Consider the following 16093-nt stretch of genomic DNA (forward strand, 5'->3'; position numbering starts at 1 on the left):
TTGAAATTAAATAAATTATAATCAAAAAATAAACCAATATGGTTGCGAAAGAAGTGTATTCTAATAGTTTAAAATATTATTTTTAATTTTATTAAAATATATTTTATTATAGTATTTTCTTTAATCTCTTCATAACTTCTCAATCCTGGTTGCTTCCGTATAAAACGAATATATCCTTTTTTACTTTAATTCATCTACTTTATATGAATTATACAATTTTAAGTGCATTTTCATCGTGTTGTACTTATTAATTATCTTTTTTAATTGTCATATCAATTGGTAAATGTATGCAATTGACAAGTCCCGTTGATTTGGATTTTAATAGGCGTATAAATCACATTGAAAATATAAATAAGGTAGCTGAGAGACCGGTGAAAGTGGTGGGCGACTTTCCCTTGCGGCTCTTTCTCTTCTACACAATCTCTCGCTCTCTCGGGAGAGAGCGTGTATAACAGTTTGTTTGCCGAGTGAAGAACGAGGCACGAGGACGCTGCCGAGAGAGAAGGCCGAACTCCGCCTGGTTTCCACTTGGCGGAGGCGTCTGCCTGCCTGGAAATCCGTCGAGCGTTGCGGGCGCAGCAGTTGAAAAGCGTACGCCGTGAGCGACAGACACGCCGCAGTCGATCCGTTCGAGTCCGTTCCGCTCCGTTCTTTCCGCTCCGAACCGGACGGATCCGTAACCCCGCCCGTGGAGCACTCCGCCGGAATTAAAGCTGCCAAGAGCCAAAGGGCCTGACCAGGCGGTCAACTAATCCGTAGTTAACTCAACTAACCCGCAGTTAACTCCTTGGTGCCTGGGTTTCCCTGTTTCTGTGCGCGTGTGTGTGTGTCTGTGTACAGTGGCAAGTGGAAAGAGGCAAGAGTTGGGAGGGGGGCAGCAGTACGTGTCGCCATAAGAATTTTCCGAGTGCGCCGGGTAACGCGAGACGGGAAATTCGGAAAACAACCTGAAATCCATTTGCCGCAATTTGAGAAACCAGCGACAACAACATGTGTAAACGCTAACGAGCGCGAAAACGCGAACATTTTGATTGATTTTTGATTGACATGCCACTCAGCGCATGCCACCCACCTCGAAAAGTGACAAAAAAGAAAAATAACAGAGGGGGGCTGAGATAAAATAAAACAAACAACAAACTTGAGGAGCACTCGCTGCAACATGTATTCACTACAAAATCAAACAAAATATTGAAACGTTGTAAGCGATTTCGGGTCTAAAAAATAATTGCCCCAAGGGCTGTCAGCGAAAGTGCCAGCGCAAACAGCAAAAAATACATATATTTTCCACAAACAAAATGCAATCAAATCAAGGCCCATAAAAACCGAACAAGGAAAAACCAAGTTGGGCAAAAAATCAAACAAAGTAATAATAAAAATCCACAGCATCAGGCGGCTAATCAACTGCCATATATATTTATATAAAAAAAAACGCTGAGTTTGGCAACTGTTTTTCTGGCTTCTCGGTTGGATTTCCTACTCCCTTGCTGTGTCAGTGTAGTGGTGTATTTTATTTGTATATATATGTTTCATGTATATTTGTGCCTGGCTATGAAAAAAGGATAAAATATGCCGACATTGATTTTCTCCTGCGACAACAACAGCACCACCACCACCATCATCATCATCGGCTGAACAACAAAAGCAACATCCTTAATAAGAATCAAGGCGAAAAAGTTGCAGGATTCGACGAGGGCAAAGTTTTTCGGACATTTTCGGTATGTTGTTTCTAATTTCTGCACTGTTTTACTTATTCCGCTTGTTGTACATAAAACTCAACAATATTGCTGTCAAAGTTCTGACAGTTTGAACTTTTTATATGCTCGAACTCCTTCTCATCCTATCCCGCATTACGATTTTGGGTTCGAAGGAGCCAAATTCGATATTTGTTATGCGCAAAGTTGCTTGTATAATTCGGTTAAATGGTTGTAAATAAACAAAAGTGCTCGATTTAAAAGAGTTGGCCACGTGAAGTTGGGCATTGTGAGGATTGGCTTCATCGGGGGATTGGCAATGAAGTTCACCAGGAGTTTGGACTTAGAAAAGAGTTCCTACAACTTTGGACAGGAGCTCAAAGTAATTGAATGGCCAGTATTTGTTTGCAGATACAACCCTTTTGGGTTGTTATCCTTCGGCTCTTGTCATTAATTTGTACAACATTCAATTAAGCTCGTGTAAATTACGGCTGTCAAATGGCTTGCGAACCAGATAAAGCCCCTTTGATAAGGTCATTTAATTGCCAAACACACAAAGTGCCCTGAAGAAAAACTTGCTGATATTTAAAATGTTTGTGCTGTGGCTTTGGTAAATTTCGAAAAGGGAAAGGTGCACGAACCACAACAAAGGACCTCGCCATGCCCCCATTTCTAACCACCTCCCCATCAGCTCGAAATTGGAACCTTTTTTGGGGCAATCGGGGGGTTAAACTGCAAGTATTTCGAAGTCCACTGAAAGACGTGTGTTTGCCTCGAAATGAAATGGAATCGAGGAAATGCCGAAGGCAGTGCCTTGCCTTTTCAACGCTGACGGCGTGCAAATGAGAAAATTCATTATTTAACATTAATTAGGGCTTATTATGCACATTATCAACACAGTGAAGCGAACACGCACACACGTATGCTAACCGCATTAAATGTCAGTCAAAGACTCGACTAAGTAAACACAGGCGAATGTAACTTCACTGTGTGTGTGATTCTGTGGACAACTATCAACCACAGCAAGCCACACACACACACACAAACACAGGCTCACGGGCACACAGCACAGGTGAAAGTTTTACTTTCCACTGAGCCCCCCGCCGAAACACCCAAAAGGAAAGTCAGGTTCATAATTCAACGCCCATCAGTGGAAAGCGGAGGGGAATGCGCGGTGGGGGTGGCCAGCAAGGAGCAAACAGGAAGCGAAGCGGCAACGAAAAAATACAGGCAACTTATGGAAAATTTCTCCGCTTCAGCTAGACTAAATGCTACCCAGCTTTTGCACTTTTGACTAAAAGTAAAATGAAATTAAGCTGTGCGTTTGAGGGAAAATGGTATTCTTTAAAATGTTTTTATATTAAATTTTTAAGTAAATCTGGTAAGATATTCTAAAAATTCTAAACCAATTTGTGCGCTCAATTTTTCGTGCATCTATAAACTCCACTGCACGCTGATTTCCTGGCCCAATATGCCCAGCACGATTGCTTTCACCATCCGCTGGGCGGGGAGGGAGTGTAAATTATTCAGTAAATTGTTAAGTAAATAACACGAAGGGCGCACGTTAAAAAGCAACCGAAAGACAACAATAACAGCAGCCAGAACATAACAACGGGCACAGACATCAACACCGTCCAACTCCGACCCAACGTCCTTGTGTCTAGGGCCGCCGTGGAAATTTACCTCTCATACATGGATATGGCGGTGATTCGGCGTGATTCCGGGTCTGATGATAATGATGATGATGATGTTGAGCAACTGAAGCCAAGGCGAATGATGACACGCCGAACAGTTCACGGCTCAGCGGAGTCGCCGGCAGCAAATGTACAATAAAATAAACACCAAATGTGGAAAGCTTGCCCCGGGCCCTTCGAACGAAACGGAACGAAAACAAAGCCGGAAACGGAAGCAGCTATGAGAGTTCAGGGGGCTGGAACGACTCTGAACGCACTCTGAACCGAGTAAACAATGGCGAGAAATTTGTTAGCCCAGGAGCAGGAACCAATGCAGGAAAGTCGAGTGTAGACAAAGGCCCCAACGACTCATCTCGGTGTCCAGTCCACCCACAAATCGGCGATGATTGTGCAGGGTTGAGAGGAGATGGCGATGGCAGAGCTACAAGTAGCACACAAATTGCACAAACAGATGAATAATTCCGCATAGGGAATTAAAACTTCAACCCCCTCCGACTGACTTAAGAAATACATTTAGAAAAATGAAAAAAAACTAAGCTGTAGAAGACCTTTAAAATCAATTCAAGGGATTTTAAGATCTTCGGTTTTGTAAACACTTATATTATCTCGTAGAAATAATAACTTTCGAATTTCCTTCTCGCTTTCCGTGATAGTTATTGCAAATGTTTTGTACAATATTTGTAAAAGAAATAGTTAATTAAATATACTCCTGACTTTTCCTAATGCTTTCGCAATGTATCCGAATTTGAACCAGGAGCGGTTAGCATCCTCTAGAGAATTTTGACTTTCATTCCAAACTTCTAGTTGGCAATTATGCTGAAAATTGAAATCCTTGTTCGAAAAATTTAAATCACTTTCTGGAATCTGGGTGGACCGTGAGGTTTTTCGCTTATTTTCGCGCTTGGATACTTTGGTTTTCTGTCGTCTTGGTTTGCTTACACTTCGATAGAGATCCCTTTCGGAAGGAGTCATTTTACGCCATAAGGAGGCCTTCTCCACAATCATCAGACCGGGATTGGCTTGACGGGTTTTGCGCAGAAAGTTGTTGTAAGCCGAACCACTATAAATTAGACGTCCCGCTGCCTTTTTGCCTGCTTTTTTTCTGGGATTCACCACAGCTCGTGGTTTTTTTTTAATTGTCTTACGTATCCTTTGGGAGGAAATCTTCTTCGCAGAGTTCATGGACGTACTGGATTCATTAAATGCATTCAGCATTTTTTTTGTAGTTGCATAAACCGGATGCAGGGTAACTGCGTTTAAAATTTCGTCACGATTATGCACTTGATCGCATAATTTTAGAACGTAGTTTTCAGGATTATATTCTTCTTGTTGGTCAGCTGTAAGTTGATTCCATTGAACGATGGCCTGCTGAACACTTTCTCGGGGTACGGAACCATTAGTTATGGAGAAATCCTGGAGATAGTTAACAAACGGCTTATTTCTCACCGACACTGATGCCATGGACATATCACTAATTTCAGAATTAAGCTCTATCGTGCCATGTGCGTTGCTATTATTATTATATCCCTCGGCTAACGCACTGTAAAGCGATGAATTTGAATACCGCACTAGTCTAGGTTTTTCAATAACTTGAATATTTGGATTATTTTCCGAGTTCAACAACTGTTGAGTTCCTTCCATTATAATTTTCGAAAGCGTACTCGTTATTTTCACATCTGTATTGGATTTTTTCGGTAAACGGCGTTTTGAAACGGGCGGCATTTTGAGGTTGCCTGAATGTGTCTCCCTATAGATTGAAGAAATGAAACAAATTTCTGATAGAAGTCGACAAATAAGGGTACATACTCTTGCGGGCTTATGAATGCATTTAGTTTACTAGGTCCTATGTAAATGATGCTATCCAAGTGTTTCCCTGCAACAGCTGTTTTTAAAAAGTAAAAAATTTCGAAATACTTATTTACTTGAGCCCAGAAAGTGTGTGCTGTTTTCTATACTGATAGACTAATGGAGAAACGTAAACGCAGAAGCAACTGTGATCTCAGCCTGCTTTTTACAAATTTTAAACCGAAAGAAAATACATATTTTTGTGGTAAGTTTGCTGCTATAAATATTGAAGATTTATCTGCCGCACACCGAATAGAAGCGCACAGAACCCGTTCGGTCCATTCTGCACCCGCAGAGCTCCTCCAGATCTGGGCCAAAATCTGGGCCGCAGAGTGCTCAGACGCAAATGACATGCAAAATAAGCAGGAGCAGAACCAGTGGAACCATTGGAACCATGAGCAGGAGCAGGAGCAGGAGCAGCCGGGCCACTTACCAAGTCCCAGACATCCAGCAGATAGGGTTTATTAGGGCACCGAGACGGCATCCGTAATTTATGCGGGTTTCGAGTAAAAATGTTTGCATAAACTTTATGCAAAAATATGCTCTGGCCAACGCATGCTGGGTTTTCATGGGTTGGGTGTGTGGTTCGCTGGGTGGCTGGGTAGTTAGTTGGCTATATGGGTGGCAAGGTCTCTGGGCAAAAAACTCTTGGCCCAGGCACATTAACAGAAATTGATTTTCGATTTTTCCCCCACTCGCTCGTAGATTCTGCTCGGAAACAAAGTATGGAAAATGCTTTCTAGCTGAATTAGAAAATAAAGCAATTTGTTTTGCGCATTTTGTGTCGTTTCGGTTATCCGGCAAAAAGTTTGATTAGTTTGTTTTGCATTTGTTTTGGGCGTTGGGAGCGGATAATGTTATTAATGTTTCCTATAGAGTGCCCTGGAAGTTGATCGAACTCTGAGAGCACTGACCAAAAAAGGTTTGGCAACATATTTGCCGAAAGTTTGGGTAAGGGTTTTTAAAAAAAAAAGTTTGCCATCGTGTGTTTGCGGATTTTCCATGAGAGTTGTTTTTTGTTTCACACTTTCAGGCACCGGTTTCAGTAAGCCTTTTCAGTCGAAACTTGTTGGTAGAAGCCATGTTAGCTGGCCTCCAACTTATGACACTTTACAGAAATGCACTTTGACCTCGCATGGTTTGCTGAGAGTTCAAATGGAAGGGATTAAATGGTTAAATTGTATGAAATGTAGCGCCGCTACCTATCAACTTGGTTAAAAATTTTCTTCTAACATATTTCTTCAAGTGATTATAAAATTTCTTTTTTTTATCATAAAGATAGCCATAAGTTATTAACAGCCCATTCTCCTCAGCAAATCATAGGCCGTCAAATGATTAAACTGATTGGCAACTGTACGAGGAATGCACCCTTGAGATGGAAAATTGATTGCTCCTCTCTGCTCCAATGTGGGTCAAAGCATTTTGGCAAGGTGCTAATTTGGTTTTTACATCGCAAGATCAAAGAGAGCCTTCAAGTTTTGCCCACTTATTATTATTATAACATTCTCAATTTGCAGGCCCCCCACAGCCTTGACCACATTTCCCAGCCAAACTGACCGTGACCAGAAACAAATTGGCGTGCAAAGTGCTCGACAAATCAATTGCAATTACCCGGCAGTCTGCCATCGGGGAAATGGGGCCAAGTTGTGCTGGCGGGTGGGCGGCTGTTTGGGCCAAATGTAAAGCATTAAATAATTCCATTCGGCGCCTGTTATGCGCCGCAATGAGCCACGAGCTCAATCAGAAAGTTAGCCAAACAAATTGCAAACGAAAACACAAATGAGATACGCTTTCGCATGGGACTCGATGCCTTCCATCGACTTTGTTTCTGGCTTTGCATTTACTTTGCTTTTTCCACAGCCGAAAAGCGACAGGAACAACGGGATGGCGAAAAGTTGAGGGAAAATCAGGCAACAATAATAACGGCAAGGGCTTACTCCATTTTCCCGCGGAGAGCGAAAGCAATTTCCGTTCGTTAAACCTACATTTCGAAATTAAATTTTTTACACTTGAGAAGCTCGCAGCTTCAAATATTTTCATTTTCCTCAGACGCGGCGCAATTATGCGCCGTCAGTGGGGGTGAGTGGGTGTGCAAGGACCTGGCAACCCTGGCCAACTCGAACAGGAACCACGCAACCCCCGAACCCGGGCTAAGACCCATTTCTGGAAACCTCCCTCGCCAGCCGGAACAAGTGAGTTGTAATGCTCTCTAAGGTTGTGACGCCTTTAAAACTTTTGCCCCGAGTCAAGGGATGATGGCACTAAATTATCGACTACTTTATACCTATTTAAAATATTTGATTTAATACAAAATAATATGCATTGAAGTCTATTTTATTTAAAAAGAAATAGCATTAGTTTAACAAAAGGCATAATGCGCTTAATTTTTTACCTTATTACAGCGGTTTGAATACATTTCAATGGGTATACAGTGTACTTTCATTTATTGTGGCATATAGAGTAGTGTTGCCGTTTTAAAATACCCTTAAATGTGCATACCCGAAGAAATCACCTCATTGGGTACTAAAAATAACCATCAGCAATGTTCAGAAAAGCTGAAAAATATACACGAAAATATTGCTCAAACAAATGCCGAGTCTGCCTACGCCACCCCGCTACGTACCGACCTTTGACCCCCCACATCCGCCCACTCATTACGTCTGTCGGCGCAAGGAGCGCGGAATAAAAAGTTTAGACTCTGTTTGCTGTGGTTGCCCCTCGTGGTCTGCGGGGGAAGGTTCGATGGGGATGGGCATGGATGGGCAAACAAAAAATGCTGCCGAGTATTAAATATCTATTGAAAGTGATTGTGGAGTGCGGAATTGTGGGGCTCGACCTAAAGGAGATGAAAATATTATGCTTGCTTTTCATTATGTTTTTCATCGCCGGCTCAACAACTTCGGTGGCAGCTTAATTGAGGCATTATTTGTGTCATCGATTTTGGCTGAGCCTAGCCTTCAAAATATGCTCCCGGTATCTGATCACACAAGCCGCCCCGATACCATCTAATTTATATTATCTGTTTAATTTATATGGCACACGAAATTGCAAAACAAAAACCCTTCCATCGCTCTTGTTGGGTCAGAAAAAAAAGGCAAAGTGCTGGGCGAAAATTGGTATAAAGAAAAGGGACCCAAGGACCGCCAATAAAATCTGTTTTATTTGCATGCCCCTGGCGAGGACATGGACGTGGCTTTCTTTTTGCTTACTCAAGAGGGGCCTCCGGCTAATAAACGGACAATCAGAATTCGAATAAAATGGCTGCAATTCGAGCGGAGAGGAAACGGAATTAAAATGAAAGTTTACTGCTTTTTTTATTGGATTGCAGTGCGAGTTTGTTATTTGTTATTTGCAGCAAAGGGTTAGCTGCAGGAAGTTCCAGTTGTAGTTATGAACTTGCCGATGAGGTCAAAGGTCCCGGCCCAAGCCCCTGTTCCTGCAGGAATGCATCAAGAAAAGTTGTGCGACGCGTCTGGCATACTACGGCGCCATTAAATAGAATATTTAATTTTATTGTCGCCCCCCAACAGCCTGATGGCATTGTCCTTTGTCACCAAAGATACATCGCACACACCCACAAAAGGGTCCAGTTGCTTTCGCAAAATGAAGCGGCTCGCATTTTTCGAGGCTTAGCTACAAATTTAAATTCCGAGCATGCTGCTCCGTAGGCTCCAAAGGCATCCAGCATCCAGTATCCAACACATATTTACATATTCTCCTTGCCCGTTTCACTTGCCAAATTTTTCACCCAAAGCCATTTTATATTAAAAAACGGGAGCAACAAAACAAAATGGAACGAAAAGTTTTATACATTTCTAATATGAAACCCTTTTGCGTTGTTTTTTCAGGTTGCTTTTGCAGCACTAAGCCGCGGATGATTAAAACGATAAAAAGGTGGGTTCCACAAAATTCCAGACAGCTTTAAAATATTATTTTTGGGATACTTTAAAGCTTGAATAGTATACCTATTTACCATTACCTGTTTGGCCTATAAATACTAAAATTACAATGCACTAATTTTGATTCATTACATTAAATTGTATTTTTTACTGCATTTTTTATGTCGAATTAAATAAAATATGTAAATCAAAAGCGACGCTGTGGCTTTGAAGTAAGTTTTCAATTTGGTGTAATATTTATTTTTCTTTTTGCGTTTTTGCCATCGAGCTGTCATGTGCTGGTCCATTATTTATTTATGATTATATTTATTTATTTATAAATGCTATGTGTACATATGGGCGATTCATCAAAAACGCATGCAATATTTCATTGGGTTTTAAAAACAATATTTATACGCTTGCGGGCCAAAAGTAAAACCGAGAGTTTTTGCCTGCTTGTTGAATTTGCTACTTTTTCTTTTCGAGGCTGGGCCTTTATTAACTGAACGACATACAAATGGCCAGAAAAATCGCGGGTACTGGTCATGTAAAAGTAACACAGACAAACGGCACTCACAATAAAAACGAAATTGATTTATTGGAAGACTTGAAATGTTGCCATGTTAAGGCCACATATTTGTGGATATTTGTATTTATAAAAACAAATTGCAGTTTTTGTTAAAGCCTTGAGAAGTGCTGATATTTCGAACCAGAATACCAGATCCTTCGTTGATTTCTATAGATGGGTTACATGCAACACGGGTCCTTTGTGATCAGGCATCTTGGATAAAGAACGCAGTCTGGGAGTACTCTTTCAGCTGTGTGCTGACCCAGTCCAGCCAGAAACAGGATTATGGTGAACAAAAATGGAACTTGCTTGGAAGGTAGCATGTTGTGGAATGACAAACATGGAGATAATCAACTTTTTACATTAACTATATTATTAAATAGAAATAATTGCCATTTAAATGCAATAATTAATTCAATCATATACGTAACGTTTTATAATTTAGTTCGTTTCGCAGATTTGAAACAGCTATAAATTTTAACGAATAAGGTACCATTTTTAATAACAATTCAAATTAGACTGTTTTAGAATTGGTGCAAATTGATCTTAAGTTTTGTATAATACCTTAAAGAGTTTCTTAGAAGACCTTTAAATATTTTAATTCAATATTCATCAAACACTCAACCAGTTTTCCTCGCTGTCCATTATTATACACCATACACTCAATTCTCGCCAGTTGTCTCCAAATTATCTCATTAGATGTACTTGAGACTGGCGAGGTGGAAAATGCGGAGGAGTATGGCAACATTTTAATTTCTTTTTAATGCGGTACGAACTCATGGTCTTATGGTCATGGTAGCTTGGGGTAGGCCAAAAAAATTAATTATCGTTGGCAAACACGCTCAGTGCGGAAGAAAGAGGATGGAAAAGTGGGCGGGATCTGGGCGGAGAAATCATTGCAAGTGAATTGTAAGCCGCTGAGGCTTCGCGTTTTTCATTACATGAGCGTTGTTAAGCTAAAAATAAATTGCTTATTAAAAAGCCTTCTCTGCACATGTACCAGCCAGGTGGGTGGTGTTTTGGGGATGGTGGTGCGGTGGTGCAGAGAATGGAGCCACTCATTTACACTCGAGGGGACACCAAAGCGAGATGTGGAGGAGCTGTTAGCAGTGACAATGCGGAATAGAGCGATGGAGGCAGACATCCAACTGGGTGTGAATGACAAAGCCGCCAGGAATCCAAGCCACTCCCACTCCCACTCCGCCTCCTTTTTCCATCTTTCTGCTCCCCTTTCTGCAAATTTCCCTGGCTTTCTATGCTAAGCGCGAGAAAGTCCTTGAAGCAATCGACTTAGTGCCTGGCTGTGGCGTTTGTACATATTTAGTTTGCATTTACATGGCACAAGGACAACAAGGACATTGGCATACAAACGCACTGGCAGAAAATTATGTTGCATAGCAGTTAATTTGCTTTTCATAAGTTTTTTTTCACGCAATACTACGAGTAAGGTGTTTCGTGATAATCCTATGTACATATTCCATGTAAGCCATTTGAATATCAGTGCACAATCTTAAATGTGCCATCCGTTTTTTCTTAGTGTCTGAGACTCCAGCTAGCACATTTAATTTTCTACACAGTGCACCATGTCCTGATAGATTAACTGGATATTGGAATGCCACTCCAGCCATGTACATATGTGCTTTGCTCGAAATGAGCGCTTTATAAATATGTCCTTGTCAGCGTCCGAGGTGGGGACCATTTGCCACTCCCACGTTATCTTTATCTGCGCCAGGACCCGGACAGCAGGCCTGATTGGATAGACCAGAGTTCGAAAGTCAAGGTATCCTTCCAGTCCGGTGCGGTTGTGTGCGTATCCTGTATCCTGCGCGCTTCAATGAATTTTTGTCAACGTGATTCGCATTAGAATGTGTATTCAAATGAGCACATAATTTGTTTGTTTGCTTCCCAGCTACCCCAAGTCTGCGAGCATTAAGATATGTCTGCATGTGGGATTGGACTTCCTGGAAACGAGGTGGTCGACCTGGTCATGCCAACTAGTAGATAATTCGATAATAGCAATAGGATAATTCGTAGAGAATTCCAATTCCTTGAAAGGAAACTCCAAGGGAACAACACTATTTCAAAGCCATAATAAAATATTGCATGCAGATGAGCACAATTCCTTACATATATGTTTCTGAAATTCGATTATTCCATAACACCCACTTTGGCAATGGGTATCACTTTCCGGCATAAATATCGAAGCGTGCGGAGCCGGGTATTTGCCATTTTATGAGTGCAATTATGTGTGGCAGGGTGTGCGTGTGTGAAATAGAGACTCTCTGGGGCCAGGATATGGGTGTGGTGGGAGCGGCGTTTATAAATTTCGAACAAATTACAAATAAATTGGAGTTGTCGTGGCAGCGCGCCATTGTCAACCCCAAAAGCAATCGTCGCCGAGCGGCCCCACTAGTAATTTAAAATATGCAAATTTCCCAGAGCTCTGTGCACCAACCAACCAACCAACCCTCTGAGCCCAGACACACCCACCACTTGGTGGAGTATTTATTGCGATTCGCATTGTCGTCGCCGAAATCCGTTTTAAAGACAATTTTCATTGAGGTTTCCCCAACTCTATACCCCATCAGCCCTTGACTCCGCCTACCCGAAAAACCATAACATTTAATTTACTTAAGTTCACTAAGCCGCTTTGGGGCCAATCACTTTGACGAATATTGTGTCTGTGTTCCACATTTTAATTAAATGTATAAACCCATGTGCAGCTCGTATATGTGCATACATATACATACATATCTGTGTGGCGCGGCTTATCGTTTTGTCATTTCGTCCTGGTTTTGTTGGTGTCTTATGTTTGATTGATGGGCGTAGCTTTGTGCAACTTTTTGTGGCCAGCGAGTCAACGCGAATTGATTTAATGCGAAATGCATGGGTGTACTCTCGTTTTGATGGACAATTGGCGGACACATTGGTTCCGTTGATTGCATATGGTCATAAATATAAATTCTTTAAACCGTGTATGATTGAGTTGCAGCTCAGCAGGCGAAATGTACATACCTCCGAGCAAAGTAATTCATTGTGCTGATGAATGGCTGGCAATAAATAAGTTAAAATTGTTTATTGAAATACAGGATGTGAGTCAAATAAATATTTGAAATATCTCTACTCTTTTGCTTTTTTATATTCTATTTTATTTATATTTTTATATTCTATTTTTCTTTAAATTTTTCAATTTGAATTGAGTTCAGTGCACTGGGAATATTTGCAAACTTATAATTGTTCTGTTTTTCCTTTCAATTTCAAATTCAAAGCAAGCCGCAAAAAAATGCATCAAATAAAAAGGGAAATGCTTGATGTTGTTTCCAAATGAAAATCACAGAAACTAGGGCGAAATGGAAACTACAGAGAAACTCCACTTCGGCAACATTTTTGTGGAGCTTGAGCTATTTCGATATTGTTGCCTTTGAAATAGCGCAAAGCAACTAATGTTTTGACTTTCAGTTAAAGAAGGGCAAAAACTATGCCATTGTTGTAACAAAAAGAAAAATTGGTTAATGTTTAGTTATTACTTCTACTCTTGAGCCAGCTCTATTTTCGCGCATTTGCTGTTTGAATAGAACAATAATAATAAATTGTGCGGCAATTCGGGAAACGGGCATTTGTCGCTTTGCCTTTCCACTGTTGCCAAGCCACGCCCACTTGTCCCAAACAGCCCCCAAGTATCATGCCCTGTAAACTTTCACTATTTGTGTTTGTGTTTTTCAAGACCGGAAAGTTGTTCGCCTCTTTTGCATTGAATTTATTTGTTTGTTTTTGCGCCAAGGGGATTTGGGCAAATTATTTAAGCCTATTGAACCTGCCGGTTGCCTGGCTGTGGTAATTGCGTAACCAAATAATTGCTGGCTTCTTGATTTCCAGCCTAACTACTTAACCCTGGCTTTATTAAATTTACAATGGTACAACTTGTCGTATACTCGATGCCAAGGGTTCGGCTGAAGGGAGCAAGTAAAGTGCTGTGAAGCCGTGTTATTAAACATTTTCTTTCGAAAATCGGCGCTTAAGTTCAGCTTGTGCTTGTTTTTTCGCCTTTCAGCCCGGATTTCTTGCCACCCTGCCTTTTTTGGCCTTCGGGCCCCTGCGTTGATAGACTTTTCTGACGATTGAGATTGAGGCGAACCAAACGATGCAGAGAGCCCAACGGCAAAGGAAACTGGCGCCATTTTGTATTCCGCACACAGACACATACGTACCGAATACATACATACATATATATATGTATATATATCCCTATTTCAGTAGTGTGAGTGTGTGTGCCAAAGTGACGATAAAACATTTGCCTCGATTGCTTAAGTATGCCATATCAGGAAAGAGCTGCCAAAGCTCTGGAAATGAGGGAATTGGACTGAGGAGGTGGAGATGAAGCTGGAGGAGGAGCTGATGAGCAGCTTGTTCCTGCACCCCAGCGAGTTGGGTATTATGATACCATTACGTAATTCTATGAGCGAACATGGAATCTTATATGCCATTAGAAAAATGGTGCAAACTCAATTATTGATGTGCCTCGTTGGCAAATCATATGCGTGCTAGCGTCTCGGTTTTCAAGTGCCAAAAAGGGTTTTTTCTATCTCAAATATCCATTTTCGATGTAGTTTCATGGATTTTCTGCCTGACATTGCCAATGTGTCTTCGTGAGCTGTCGCCAATAATATGCAATCAGGTACACTTTAATAAAATAGGCATATAAGACATATAATAAAATATCTATAAACTTAAATATAAGTGAGCCGCTTGTATACGTAATCTAAAAAAATTATATGTATTAATACATAAGGAATTTTGGTATATTATTATTAGCAGATGTATAACCCTTTTAAGAAGTTTTCCGCTGGAACATTTATAGTTGTTCCAAGTGCTCCTCACTCACACACTGAAAGTTAACGACTAAACGTTAGTTGGGTGTCGAAAAGCGAAGGAAGCTGCTCCGGGCTCTGTTAATTTAAGTAAAAAGCATTTTGCCTGATGTGTTTATTTGCCACGCCTACCGAAGGACCTTCCTCCGGCAACGCCCCCTTCGCACATACACACAGAAACACACACACACACACAGAGATCCATGCGGAGCGTTATCCTGGTGCTCCAATATTACTGATAATTTAGTTGGTCTCTTGTCCTGGCAGCGTACATTTATTGTTTGCCATGTAGCAATGGCTTTATATAGAGGAGCTAAGCGAGTGTCCTTGTATGGGTTAGCCCAGCAACTGTGTGCGTGTGTATGTGTGTGTGTTAGCCTTCGAATGTGTTAGTTCATTTTTGGCCTTTTGCCAGGCCCGACACATTGGCGTCCTTTTATGCGAAAATGAGTTGAGGCAATGTGTTGGGTTTGCTATTTTTCGCATGTCTTTTTTCGTTTTTCTCATATCATTATGAAACGCTTGAATGGGTTTTTATGTGCAGTGGTGTGCGTGTGCCTGTCTATGTATTGTCTGAGAGTGTATATAATGGGGCTAATATATTTGGCTATTGATTTAGAGCGGCGATAAGTTAAATATTTAATAGATTTTATCGGGAATTTAATGCTGCACTAGCGGATGTGGTGAGCTTCCAATCGCTTCTAAAGAATATGCCAACTTAAGTAAGCAGAAAAAGAAAATATTATTTTCAAATTTTAATTTCCTATTTTGCATTTTAGTTTTTATTACCAACTAAGCTCTAGCAGAATGTATTTTAATTTAGTCCTGGCGCTTCCATGTAAAACAACGTTTTATCGACGGTTTTGGGTATTTTCCAATTTGGCTTAATTCCAAAAGTGCACAGACATAGCCCAAAATATCACACACTTTCAATACACACACACACACGTGTGTGTATCTGTATCTATGCCCGGGCTTGTTGAGCAATTATGTAAATGTCCCGGGCAGACATGCTAATACATTTTTCGGTAAATAAAACATTTTCGCGGCAGATTTTAATGCCGCCAAATGAAAACAGCGGCAACAGCAAACACACGCTAAAACATAAGAAAATAAATAAATACGGGAAAAGTGCACCAACATTTTTCGGCCAACATAAATTATGCCAAAGCATGAGCCGGCAACAACAATTGGCAGACAACCGAAACCGGCAGCAGCAGCAACTGAGGCAGAGCCGCAACATCATTGTTGTTGACCTACAAAACGGGCGAATTTCCATTTTCCCGACCAACTTTTACCGCGCAAGTCCGCGCAAATTGCGGCCAATTAATTAGCTGCAGTCGGCGGCCAGTCGGTTCGCAATGTGCGCCCTGTAATTTAAGGTCTGCGCGACACTTTAAGCCATCATTGAGAATGCCAGGTGTCGAGCAGCGCAGACCAGAAAGTCACCTGTCCACAAATTAAATAGCTACGCATAATACCAATAATTCAGCGTATCCACAATTGTTATTATACGGATTAAGGCACATTAGTACATCGTGGAAATGGG

The 16093-nt window shown here is 41.1% G+C and overlaps 3 protein-coding genes across 3 annotated transcripts in view; 1 reads left to right on the forward strand and 2 right to left on the reverse strand.

Moving 5' to 3' along the window:
* Window positions 1–309: 309 nt before the first annotated feature.
* LOC27206553 overlaps window positions 310–16093 on the forward strand; it is a 43967-nt gene continuing 28183 nt past the window's right edge. Inside the window, exons 1-2 of the mRNA XM_016180009.3 lie at window positions 310–1715; window positions 9079–9124. The gene's annotated coding sequence lies outside the window, so the exon portion shown is untranslated. The remainder of the gene's footprint in view (window positions 1716–9078; window positions 9125–16093) is intronic.
* On the reverse strand, window positions 3965–5400 carry LOC6731993. The gene is made up of 2 exons (XM_016178404.2): window positions 5192–5400; window positions 3965–5132 (listed from the first exon to the last, which is right to left on the reverse strand). The coding sequence occupies exon 2, from the start codon at window positions 5105–5107 to the stop codon at window positions 4079–4081; it is 1029 nt and encodes a 342-aa protein (XP_016024671.1). The 5' UTR covers window positions 5108–5132; window positions 5192–5400; the 3' UTR covers window positions 3965–4078.
* LOC6731994 (accessory gland peptide Acp33A) lies at window positions 9682–10023 on the reverse strand. The gene has a single exon (XM_002079092.4). The coding sequence runs from the start codon at window positions 9997–9999 to the stop codon at window positions 9856–9858; it is 144 nt and encodes a 47-aa protein (XP_002079128.1). The 5' UTR covers window positions 10000–10023; the 3' UTR covers window positions 9682–9855.

Source organism: Drosophila simulans, chromosome 2L (genome assembly GCF_016746395.2).
Source record: "Drosophila simulans strain w501 chromosome 2L, Prin_Dsim_3.1, whole genome shotgun sequence".
Taxonomy (NCBI): domain Eukaryota; kingdom Metazoa; phylum Arthropoda; class Insecta; order Diptera; family Drosophilidae; genus Drosophila; species Drosophila simulans.

What these genes read in the sequence shown, in the direction of transcription:
- LOC6731993 (XM_016178404.2), bottom strand. Translation starts at nt 5,107, where the DNA reads ATGCCGCCCGTTTCAAAACGCCGTTTACCGAAAAAATCCAATACAGAT.
- LOC6731994 (XM_002079092.4), bottom strand. Translation starts at nt 9,999, where the DNA reads ATGCTACCTTCCAAGCAAGTTCCATTTTTGTTCACCATAATCCTGTTT.